The sequence below is a fragment of the Myotis davidii genome, unplaced genomic scaffold (genome assembly GCF_000327345.1).
Source record: "Myotis davidii unplaced genomic scaffold, ASM32734v1 scaffold72, whole genome shotgun sequence".
Classification (NCBI taxonomy): domain Eukaryota; kingdom Metazoa; phylum Chordata; class Mammalia; order Chiroptera; family Vespertilionidae; genus Myotis; species Myotis davidii.
In genome coordinates, this window is record NW_006284618.1 from 3179935 (window position 1) to 3192519 (window position 12585).

At 56.1% G+C, this 12585-nt stretch overlaps 1 protein-coding gene across 1 annotated transcript in view; it reads left to right on the top strand.

Moving 5' to 3' along the window:
• Window positions 1-12585, top strand: part of TCERG1L (transcription elongation regulator 1 like) — a gene marked incomplete at its 3' end in the record, with an annotated part of 106450 nt that overhangs the window by 33580 nt on the left and 60285 nt on the right. Inside the window, exon 4 of the mRNA XM_006754976.1 lies at window positions 4381-4566. Within this exon, the coding sequence (XP_006755039.1) occupies window positions 4381-4566 (186 nt within the window). The remainder of the gene's footprint in view (window positions 1-4380; window positions 4567-12585) is intronic.

The window sequence follows — 12585 nt, forward strand, 5'->3', positions numbered from 1 at the left end:
GAGTGGAAGGCAGGGGGAGAGACACACAGAGAGAAACATCGATGTGAGAGAGACACATGGATCGGCTGCCTCCTGCATGCACCCCAGCCAGGGCCAGGGATCAAACCTGCAACCGAGGTATGTGCCCTTGACCAGAATGGAACCTGGGACCCTTCAGTCAAGCGTCTCCACAGAGCGCCCATCCCAAGTGCAAACCAGGGTTTGTTTTCCATTTTTAACGTGCAGGTATTACTTTTATAGTCAGACAGAAGCCATAGGATACATGGAAGGGCTTCTCTCTTCCTCATGCCATTGAAAATGAGGGAGTTACCTGCTGCTGGGGCTCATCCACCTGAGACACCCACCGAGGAGATAATGGAGCCGGCCTGTCCCACAAGGGCCCCGCCTTGCGCGGTTGATGTGGGTGTGTCTTTAACCACGCATCAGGTCAAGGGCAGCGTCCTTGAAGGATCAGCGTCCGGAAGAGCCTGGGAAGAGGTCTCTCACTGCATCCTTGCAAACATGCCCTGTGGCTCCATGGGTTCCAGCAGGGGTGGCAGCACGCAGCTTCCCAGACAGCAAGCGTCTCCACAGAGCGCCCATCCCAAGTGCAGTGGTCTGTCCCCACCGAAGACTGGGTGTCCGGGTGCTGGTGATGCGGACAGAGTCAGAAGTCAAGTGTCACCGAAGCCAGCCAGTCCTGGTCCGGAACCAGTCGGCTCCCCGGAACCCATCCTGTGACGTCGCCCTCAAACGGGGCGCCTGGTACCCAGAGATCTGGAGTCATAGGCTGCACAGAGAAGTCTTTGGGGACCCCCAGCATTGCTTAGCGCGTTGGGGGAGACACACTGCTTGTCTGCGATGGAAAAGCAGCCGTCTTAGCAGAAGATGCAGCTGTGTCTGAGTCTCAGAGCTGCCGGAGGCCCCTGGGGCCTTTCAGGCTGGTGGGGGTCAGCCTGGGCTCTGCCCTGTGGTCTGTGGATATGTCGGCGCTTAATTCCGGTTCCAGAGAAAACTACGAGGGATCCCAGAGGCGCCGGACATCAGGCCATCTGGGAGAAGTCAGAAAACACCGGAGCATGGAAAACGCTCACTCAGCCTCCCCCAGCAAGTGGCTTAAAATTCTGCTGTGAGAGAAGGATTCTGATGCCAGTCTGCCCGGGTTCCAAACGGCCCTGCCACTCGCCAGCTGTGTGCTAGCTGTGGGCACTTGAGTGCATCACATCAGTGGCAACTTCCGTGCTGGCGGTACCCACTGCTCTCATGGATAATCCCCACAAGACGCCGCTCCGGACAGGAGGGAGGCGGCTGCCCCCCCAGAAGAACCGGGTGAGCAGCTCCCCGGTGATGCCTTGTATTTTGTCTGTATCACACGTACCTCAAGGCGCCATTTGTATGAAAATCGGTTGTGTCTCCAGACCCAGTGGTAAATTATTCAGGCATCACCTAAAATTGAGAGACTGCCTAGATAAGGAAAAACTTAAATGAGGGTTGTGTTTACCAACACAACTTACATCATTTTAAAAAATGAGGAATTTATGGCTGGTGATCTTCCCCCCCTCCCCTTGAATTTAAGGGTGACATTCCACAACGTCATGAATCAATTCCACGCAAGGTGACAGTTCTAAGTCACAGATGTGATACAGATTCTTTATACTAGTGCCGAGATGGGGCCGGGAAATGACAAAGAAGATGTCGGAATTCCATAAAAGCGGACTTGGGAAATTAGGGCTATCGCCTCACTTTCATCTCATTGGAAGTTTCCAGATGTTGGAAAGCAGCAGTCTCTAGAGCAGATACGACGTGAACCACATGTAGAATTTAAAATGTCCTGGTACTCATATTTCAAAAGGTATAACAAGCCAGGCTGCGTGGCTCAGTGGTTGAGCATTGACCTATAAACCAGGAGGTCACGGTTTGGTTCCCAGTCAGGGCACATGCCCAGGTTGCGGGGTGTAGTCCCAGTGTGGGGCGTGCAGGAGGCAGCCGATCAATGATTCTCTCTCATCATTGATGTTTCTCTCTCTCTCTCTCTCCCCCTTCCTTTCTGAAATCAAAAAAAAAATATTTTTAAAAAAGACATAACAAAACAGGTGAAATCCATTTTAGTCATTTATTTAGCCCAATATCCAGACCATTATCACTTCACCATGTCATCAATATAAAATTATCAATGAGACACTTACCCTTTCTTTGGTTTTGTTCTTGAAACCCAGTGTGTGTTACACCCGGAGCACATCCCGGTGCCATGAGCCACAGGTCAGGGCTCAGTAGCCACACGTGGCCAATCTCTCCTGGGGGAACAGGGTAGCATGAGAAGGTAAGTTTATCTGTGGAGCTCTCAACAATTTCTCTGTGAGTGCATTTTAGAGAAACCGCTCAACCAGGAGTTTAAATAAGCATTTCAAAGAAATGTACTCAGTGCCCATTCTGTGAGCACATTGAATTCAAATGTGACCTCTCTCTGGCCAAGGTCTTATAAGAGCCCGCTGCCCCGCCCCCATCCCCGCCCCCTTCGTGTTGCTGAGGCCAGTGGAGGTTTCAGTAAGTGAGCGTGCCAGCCACTGGCAGAGGCTCCGTGCATAGGGCTCAGGTGGGTGCCAAGGCGAGTCCCCCAGTCGCCTGGGTGGCCAGGTGTCTCAGAGGGGAGGGGCCCACCTGCAGGGCCTGGGGTCAGACACAGCGTCCTGGTGCTGGCATGGTCCCCAGGCCTGCCTGGTGCTGGCATGGTCCCCGGGCCTGCCTGGTGCTGGCATGGTCCCCGGACCTGCCTGAAGTTCCTTAACCCTCCCTGGATTGTTGTCTTTGGCAGCAAACAGGTACGCATGGCTGTCAGGAGGTTCCTCGGGACAAAATGTGCCGACACAGCTCTTTGCAAGTTTGGCCCTGGAGGAGGTAGACGGTGATGATAAACAAAAGGGCAGCGCAGGCCCAGCGCGGAGCTCGCTGCCGAGGGAAGCACAGGGTTAATCGCTGTTTTGCTTAAAACATTGATTTTTATAAGTAATCCTTATGGGACAGCATCTCTGGCGTATCTCTTAGCTGGCTTAGCAGTTTTCTGATTTTCTCTCTGGCTGGACCCCTCTTATCTCACTGCTATTTACCCAACTCAGGGATTCTCTGCTGTCCTCTGGGGAAAGTGAGTTATGCTAATTATTTATCCTTTGGCACAATTTATTGAGTGCCTGCTCCTCTTCCAAGAGTCAGCTCAAGAGGCTCTGGGGGTGGGGGTGGGGCCGGCTGGCATCCCAGGGTGCCCTTGCGCCTGGCTGGCTCCGTGGGCAGCTCGGACCTGCGGCATTTATCGTTTGCATCACGCTTCCTGCGGCATCGTCGTCTTTCTGGCCAAGCCTGTGCAGACGGGTGAGCAGAGGTGCTAGCGAGATGCCTGACCGTGGAAGGGAAATGCCAGGTTAAAAGTTGTGAACTGTATTAAGATTTTTTTCACTGCACAATTAATTTTATTGTCCTTTGAGAATGATAGCTCAATTTATTGCTAACAGGTATTATGGAATTTTTATTTATTTATATTTTAGATCATACTGTCTTTTCTTTTTTAAATTTTATTTTTATTGTCTAAAGCTTTACATATGTCTCCTTTTTCCCCAATTGACTGACCGCCCCCCCCCGGAGCCATTTCCACCCTGGGCAAGCCCCCACCGTGTCTGTGTCCATTGGTTATGATAATATGCATGCATAAAAGTCCTTTGGTTGCTCTCTCCCCGAACACATTTCCAGATTGCTTTCCAGAGCTGAGCAAACGAGACTTCCACCGTCAATATAAGCTGGTGCCTACAAAGTGTTTCTCAGAAACCAGTTATTCTAGGCACTGAGGGTCCCTTTTTTATTTTTTTAAGCTTTACAGAGAAAGCAGAGAAGTCGGCTTTCGCATTCTCCTGTGATGCCGAATAATCCAAGCTGGATCTGTATTTGCAGCCCGACCCCTCGCAAGGAGCTGCCAGGCCGAGAGGGGTGGGGCCTCCCCATGGTGGTGGCCAGTTGGGTGGCAGCCATGTGCCCAGGGCCCTCTCTGCCCCAGCACACCTCCCCTCTCCACCCTCCTCACCTCCCCCACCCCCACTGCTTGTGCTGGTCCCTGGGCCCCCTCAGCTCCTGCTCCCAGCATCACCTCTGACTTTGCACGGCCCTGCATCCCGGCCCCTTCTCCGAGGAGCTGGTGACAGTCCGCGTGGCGGCTCACAACCATCGCAGAGCTGTGCGCTCTGTCACCTGGACATCTGAGAACGCATCACGTTAGCTCTGGGGCAGTGGCACAGTGTCCACTCCCAAGAAAGGGGGTGGCCCACTCTTGTGTTCTGTGCTCGTGTGTTGCATCATGAAATGGCATCTGTCTCCCGTGGCCCTGGTGTCCCCTGCTGACCTCCTGGCCCTCTCCCACAGGTGGTTGCCACAACAGCCTTAAGCCCGTGGGCAGCAGCCCCGCCATCGCCATCGCCGCCGCTGCCGCAGCCATGGTCTCCGTGGACGCTGAGGGACTTGGGGGCCCGTCCCCCTCCAGCGCGCAGCCCTGCCACTTCCTGACGCTGGCACCCATCAAGATACCCCTGCGGACTGTCTCCTTCCCTGGTAAGCGAGAGCACGGCCTTCAGAGCTTTGAGTCGGTTCCAGAATCCACAATAAGGAGCATGAGGTGGGACCAGCCACCCGCAGGCGCCTGGCTCCCTGGGTCCGTGAGCTGTGGGGCAGCCAGGCTGGCCCAGGGGCGGGGCGGGGCAGGCGGTATACAGGTTAGCTCATCACCCATCTACACATAGGGACTTGGGTCCATTCAACAAGGTTTTGTTAAGTAGGCCCGGGCATTTTCTGCCACAGGGCAAAGCTCCCAGTTTCCTTTTGAGAAATGCCACGGCCCTTGCTAACTCGTTAGGGGAGGGGACACGTAGGGGACAGGGCACGGCACCGAGAAGTTTGAGATTTTCTTACCAGAACACGAAGGGAGGCAGAGGCAGCGTGCCAGAAGGCAGCCAAGCATCTCGGTCAACACAACACGAAACGTACACCGTGGGTCTCGTCTGGGCTCTCGGCGCCTGGGAGCCACCTGGCCTTGCAGCGGGGCCTGTCCCGAGCACAGGGTGGGGTCTGCCCACCGCGGCAGGAGCTCTGTGAAGCCCTCCGGAGCCTGTGGGCGTGACTGACGGGCCGGGATGGCCACAAAGGCGTTCAGTCCGGGCGTCGTTGGGGGTGTGTGTGTCTCTTCTGAAAAGTCCTCAGGTGGCTCAGGGGGCGGGCATCCTGGTGTCCTGCACGGTGCCCGATGCCCGATGCCTGCGGGGGGTTCAGGAGGGAAGTGGGAGGCCCGGTCCTGATGGGTGGCGACTCCGTTGTCCACACGTGTTCACAGCATTCATGGGCGTCTGTGGACTGTGACCACGACGGCATGTGTCCAAGCCGTCCTGTGAACGCACGGTCAGGTCCCTTCCTTGCACGTAGCAAAAGCCACATCTCCTGGGCAAGTGCTCTTTGATTTTAGCTTTCTGTGTGATTCCATAAGACAAACGGAAATTCTGCAGAGTTCTAATATTAATTCTACCCTGGAGATAATGCTAGAATTCTTTTTAAAAAACTTATGTTTTTATTGATTTTAGAGAGGAAGGGAGAAGGAGAGAGAGATAGAAACATCAATGATGAGAGACAATCATGGATTGGCTGCCTTCTGCATGCCCCCTACTGGGGATCGAGCCCACAACCCAGGCCTGTGCCCTGACTGGGAATCGAATCATGACCACCTGGTTCAGAGGTCGATGCTCACCCACTGAGCCACACCGGCTGGGCTAGAATTCTAGTACTAGTATCATTAGTTGCTTGGTTATCAGCAATAACAAATATCACTAGATTGTTACCTGTACGAGTTCTAGATAGAAAGGGAGATAGCCTGGCTGTCTCCAGTGTGGGGAGTGCTGCCTTGCTCACCTGGTTTCTGGTAACTCTAACGTGGCCTTCTCAACACGGGCCGCCGGCTTCCATATTTCTCTGCCGGGTTGATAAGTTAGTTAGTTAGCTGGTCAGCAGAACATCGTACTTTCCAGAACAAAATCTTACGCCTATTTCGGCATGTTACTGAGCATGCATTTGGGGTGTGACGGGGAAATGAGTAAACCACAGAGATAATCTCTTGAGTGGAACATAATTTACAGCCGTGTCAAGATTTTGGTTCAGATCCATCAATCCATTGGCGCTTATTAAGGACGACTTACTGTGTTTCAAGGAAGTTACTCTTAGAACCGAACACCATGGCACCAGGAGGAGCTTCATTCCTGGGTCTCTCATGGGATTTATAAAGTAGATCTCATCAGGCATCTCTCCGTGCTGCATTTTGTAAGGCTCTGTAATCACATTTGCCATAATGTGCCTTTGGGTAGAACCCAGACAGGTCTCGGCTTTATCTCGTAGATAACCGCCCAGACGCTGCCAAAGAGAAGGGGGGGGCGGGTGCGCGGGCTCAGGCGGCTTCTAGAATGGCCTTTACAGTATTGGCCTTGGTCTAGTTCCTGGAAACCTGGCTTTACTGAGGAGGCACCTGGGTGAAGCTGAAATGCAGGCTGGAGGCTGGGTCTGGACCAAGGACCCCAGCCAGGGGGTGGTCCCAGGGCTCCGGGGCCCATCCCCAGCATCAGGGGTGTCAGGTGCCCCCAGTGAGGGGGTCTTCGGGCGATGCGACTTCCGAATAGTGTTTTCCTGGCTCTCCTCCTGGCCTCAGCGGGAGGTGTGGGAGTGAGACTGGCTGGGGTCCCGGTGACCACCTTTACACAACGTCCCCTGAGAGGCAGGGCTTGAGGGCCACGGAGGGACCAAGGGGTGTCTGTCAGGGTTGCTTCGAGCCGTCAGCCACCCCACAAACAAGATTCTGTGAGACTGAATAGTGGACCCTCCTGGTGAACATTGTCTGTGGGGTCCGGCCGCCTGCTGGGCAACCCCTGCCGCCCTGAACGTAGGTGCCTGTGTGTGCGTGTGGGGGGTTTGGGGGGGGCGGAGGAAGCGAGGGCGGCGTTGCTAGCACAGCAGAGCTCATAGACCACGGCCATGCAGCTCTCTGTGGGGTTTGCTCCGATTCAAGCTGATCTTATAAAAGCAGGTGAACTTTAATGTCGCTGCGATGAATAATCCTTTCGCACTTAGACAATCATTCCCATTTTATCCAATGAGCTGGGCAACCTCGGGAGCCCCCACGGCGCAGCTTTATGGTTCTCAGCCGGGTGGGGCTGGGGGTGTTCCCCCCGGGGCACATTTGGCAGTGGCTAGGGACATTTGGGGGGGGTTGCTATTGGGATGTAATTCTAGTGGGTAGAGACCAGTGGATCCGCCCCACATTCTACAGTCCCCAGGACAGCCCCCCATGGTGAAGAGCTATCTGGCCCCAAATGTTAGCGGTGCCTGTCGGGACACGGCGGTGTGTATTCTAGAATTCCACGTCGACGGTGGGAACCAGTATTGGGGTGTGGACGGTCTGCCCTCATCGGGAGAGTCAGTGACCCAGTAAGTGAAAGGCTTGGAAGGAAGTAGGCGGGGAGCTGGGAAGGCCAGCCATGTTACACGAACATTACACGCCTGTAGTGTGACTTAGAGTCCAAAGAGGGCACATGTTGAAAGAACCCATGGCCCGTTCCAGTCTCCAATCAGCGGTGCTTCCTCTGCCTGAGTGGCCGGCACCTGCAGCCAAGTTCGTCCCTGCGGTTGCTCTTCTCAGGGACCGTGCTTTCCTGGCCTCCTGCTCACCTCAGCCTATTCACACCTGTCCCCGCCCTAGGCTGTCAGTCATCTGCTGGCGGGCTGCCCCGGGCACCCGGGTTGTGCTCACACAGCAGCTCCACGCGTGACTCCACGGCAGCTTCCCGGCTCCCGTGACCACTCTCCACTTTGTACATCAGCAGGTTGTGTAACCTATTCGACTTCACAGAATTTCCTTTTTTTTTTTTTTATTCCTCACCCGAGCATATGTTTTTATTGGCTGAGAGAGAGGCAAAGAGAGAGAGAGAGAGAAACATCGATGTGAGAGAGACACATCGATCAGCCAGCTCCTGTACGCACCCAGACCGGGGATAGAACCTGCACCCTGGTGTGTGCCTTGACAGGGACTGACCCCATGACCTTCCAGTACACGGGACAGTGCTTAACCCACTGAGCACACTGGCCAGGGCCACAGAATTTCGAATGCTCCCTCTCACAGGTCTGCTCCTATCTGAGGGGTGGTAGCAGGAGGCGGGCACAGCAGGGTTGCCTGCAGGTGTGGGCAGTGACGGGGGAGCTGGCCGGTGGGGGATGGGGGCAGCGGGCACCTCCTCTCCCTTCTCCTCAAGCAGGTCTCAGCGACACAGCCGTCCTCATTTCTGACCGTTCCCTTAGCCTTAGCACTTCGGGGCAAGCACCAACACTTTCGGGGTGAAACGTATCCGGCACCCTGTGCATTTCCTGGTGTGTAAGGAGGAGGTGAAGTTTACCGAGGGGAGAAAGTCCTGCAGGAGGGTTTGTCGCAGAGCAGGGCCCGCTGTCCCCCTCTCTGGGTGGGTCCTCAGACTCGTCATGTTTTTGTTGTTGTTAATCCTCGCCCGAGAATATTTTTCCATCGATTTTTAGGGCAAGTGGAAGGGAGGGGGAGAGACAGAGAGACAGAAACATCGATGTGAGAGAGACACGTCGATTGGTTGCCTCTTGCACACACCCCAACCAGGGCTGGGATTGAGCCTGCAGCACGTGCCCTTGACCGTAATGGAACCCAAGAACCTTCAGGCTGCAGGCTGACGCTCTACCCCTGGATCCGCTCGGGCCAGACCCGCGTCTTGAGTGTCCACAGGCGTCCTGGCCCAGGTGCCGGGTGGGCGCCGCCTGCGGGAGGCAGTGACGTCACCTAGGCGAGCCTGGGGGTAAGAGTGACGGGGTTATTTTAACCCTCTGCCCACCATTCCGTCAGCGTCCAGGAGAAAAAGGGCGGAGGTGGGGGGAGTGGCAGCCACCGTGGAGTCATTACCACGCAGTGCAGCACAGCGAGGAGGCAGCGCCATCTGCCCGGGGAGCCGCTCGCCACCTGTCCTCGGCTCCAGGGCGAGTGAGTGGATGACTGTAACTTCCTGTCCCGCCACCGAGCAGCTGGGCGTGACTGTGCTTCCCCCTCTCAGTAACTCACCCACGGAGCCACCGCGTCAGGAAGTCCCCGTGCCAGGACCCGCGGGCGCAGCCGATCCGGGGCTGTCGCCGCCTCGTTGGAGAAACCCGTGGGTGGGCAGCAGGCGCCAGGGCTGGTGGATGCAGCCTCTTCCTTTTTTTTTTTTAAATCCAGGAATTGTTTCCTCCTCCACTGCAATGAAGAATGTCATAATACATATTAACATTTCAGAGAGGCTCAGCGACAAAAATAGCGCCGCAGCACAATTACTTACACTCCAGAGTCGGAGGCTCGGCTGGCTTCTGTGGGGGAGACATCTGTGTGTCTAATACAGGGGTTGCGCAGCTCTCGGGAGGAAAAATATTGGATTTAAACAACCTGGGAAAAAAGACTTCGTCTAGTTTGTTTCCACAAATGAACTCCTGTTAAGGGTGTGAGCTCCGCGTGGCCACACGGGCGCTGCCACACTTCTTCGCTCCTCACCGAGGAGGTGTTTTTGGTGATTTCAGAGGGGGGGGTGGGAGACGCGTGCACCTCAGGCGTGTAAGGTGCAGAGTTTCCTAAATGGGGAGCCCCCGGTTGGAATCCAAAGGGCTTGTCAGGAAGGGGGTCTGCTCTTGCTCACCCACCTCCTCAGCTCGTATCTGCCCACCGGGCTCCATTCCGTGGTAATGCCCACCGGGCTCCATTCCGTGGTATCTGCCCACCGGGCTCCATTCCGTGGTATCTGCCCACCGGGCTCCATTCCGTGGTAATGCCCACCGGGCTCCATTCCGTGGTATCTGCCCACCGGGCTCCATTCCGTGGTAACTTCCCGCGGAGGGAACTCCGGGCTCGGCATTAGCCATCTCCCCTGTTAGCTTCCATCCACTGTTGGAAAGGAAGTTGGAAACGCATCACACACATTAACAGCACACACCTGTGTGTGCCACGTGGCCAGAACGCTAGACAACAGGCCCGAGACGTCCCCCTGAGCCTAAGGAAGGGACATTTCCCTGCCCTGATGCGGGGAGCCCGGCTCCTGCGGGCCAGGGAGAGTCGCCCCCTGCAGGTGCCATGACCTCGTGCGCCCAGGTGTGTGCGGCTCTAGCAGTCGCTGGGGAGCTGCGGCTTTCCTGCCTTTCGCGTCAGTGTAATCAGAGGTCATGCGTCTTTCAGTGATGGCCGTTTTTCTGCTCAAAACGAGGTGTCTTCGCAAAGCCATTCCCGCCCGTGCTTCTGGCCGTAAGGCCGTCCCCTTCACGTCGGTGTCGCATTTGTTTATACCTGTGCCTCCGCCCAGGACCTGGCCCTCCTGAGAACGGTTCATTCCCTGTGAGAGGTGGACCCAGGATGCGACTAAGCAGTGATGGCGAACCTAGGACACGCGTGTCGGAGGTGACACGCGAACTCATTTTTTTGGTTGATTTTTCTTTGTTAAATGGCATTTAAATATATAAAATAAATATCAAAAATAGAAGTCTTTGTTTTACTATGGTTGTAAATATCAAAAAATTTCTATATGTGACACGGCACCAGAGTTAAGTTAGGGTTTTTCAAAATGCTGACACGCCGAGCTCAGAAGGTTCGCCATCACTGGACTAAGGGGACCTGCAGAAAGAGAATCTGTCACCCCAACTAAACACATGTGCCTGTGGGAGCACGCACGTCCGCACTCGCGTGCGCTCCCGACTGTGAGGGTCAGTGCGTGGGCTGGGTGTGTTGTCAGGTGACTGGGCCACGCGGGGCGCTGGTGACAGGTGCTGTGCCGTGGGCGGTCAGAGGGAGGCGGATTGGAGAACCGTCGGGAGAAGCGTGAGGGCCCAGCCCCACGGTGGATCAGGATGGACGGCGGGCGGAGTCGGAGAATCAGCGCTGAAACCCGCTGTGGCATCTGCTGGGGCTCGAGGCCTCGTCTCCGCCCATATGCATCCCTGTCGCCGGATCTGGTGTCATGTCCGGTTGTGATCGCCTGTGTCACAGACACCTGGCCTTGTTTCTATACCGAGGGGCTCAAAGGGCGGGTGTCCTGTTGGTGGTTAAGGTCCTTGAGGGGCGAGAAGCGGATAAACACAGGCCAGGCTGAGTGGGTGCTGCTGCTCCTACACACACGTTTCAAAATGTGATAATCGTGGGCAAGAATGTTCTTTCCACATGCACAGGCCTCGCTCCCTAGCCCTCACACGCGAGGAGTGGACAGACGTGAGCTCACACGCAAGCCATGCTCACTGGCCTGACAGCCGAGCTTCAGAAACGTGCAGCCAGAGACTTGAAGTAACACTGTGCTCATGGGGCCCAGACCAACCAAAGCACGGGGTGATGTGACAGGCGGCACCCTCAGTCTGCACACCGCCCGCCACGGGGACTCCACCCCCAGGCCTCCCGCTGGGTCCTGGGTGGCTGTCCCGACGCCTCTCGCAGCCCAAGGAGCACAGCCCCCTTCTCACACTGGAAGGGCCCAGGAATGTCTCACCAATTTCACAGCATGTACGCATGCACGTGCACACACACATGCACACACACACATGCATGCACATGCACACACACATGCACACACGCACACACACTGCATCCCTTCTATCAAGGCCGACCTCAGACCGGCTCTTCACTAGGGCACCAGGTTTGACTATTCACCAGAATGACTCCCCACGGCCACCTCAGAAGCCCCACCTCTGGTCGGGCCATTGCCCTTGGAGGCACGTGTCCTGTGGGCGGAATGGCTGCCGACTCGGAGAGCCGTGATTCCGTGGGGCGAGCACGCACATCGAGGAGGAGGCACCCCTGCACACTGAGCTCACAGTGGGCGCTTAGCCGAAGCCGGCGTAAACCTCTCGGTGTTTCCCCAATTTATTATTTTAAGCCTATTAGCAAGCTATGATGTTGGCTGTTATTTCCAAAAATAATTAATCAGAGACGAGTCCAGAGAATTCCGAGGAGGTTAGGCTTGGCAGGACCGCCTGGCGGATTACACACTGCAATTAGCACGGCTCCCTCAGCCTCCGTCCTCCGACCCTTTAATTACGTTTCTCTGACACTCTCTCCCGGACGCGGTGGGGTCGCGGTCCCTGCTCCGCACGCTGGTGGCGGTGATGCCGCTGACGCCCCTGAGAGAGTGTGGGAGGCCGGCCAGTCCTTCCTCAGCGCAGATGTGTTCTGAGGAGCTTGGGTTCTTCCGCGGGGAGGATGGGACTGAAGTCAGGCTCGGTGCCAGGCCTGGGCCCGGCGTGATTGACAGGGATGCCACCACAGGGTGCCCCATCTCTAGGGCGGAGCTTGCTGGTTCCAGGTGCCCGAGAACCGGCCCTGGCAGGGTTTCTCTCCACCCCATACCCACCAGCGGAACCCATCCTGGTCCCTGCAGAACCCGCCTCAGCCTGTGGTCACCCCAGCTCCGCCACGCTGTCGCCCCAAGGCCGGAGTGTCCTTGGGCAGGAAGACAGTGCCCCTCCTGTGCTCAGGAGAAGGGAGATGTGCCAGGTTTTGTGATTCCCAGCCTCACCCCGGGGCCG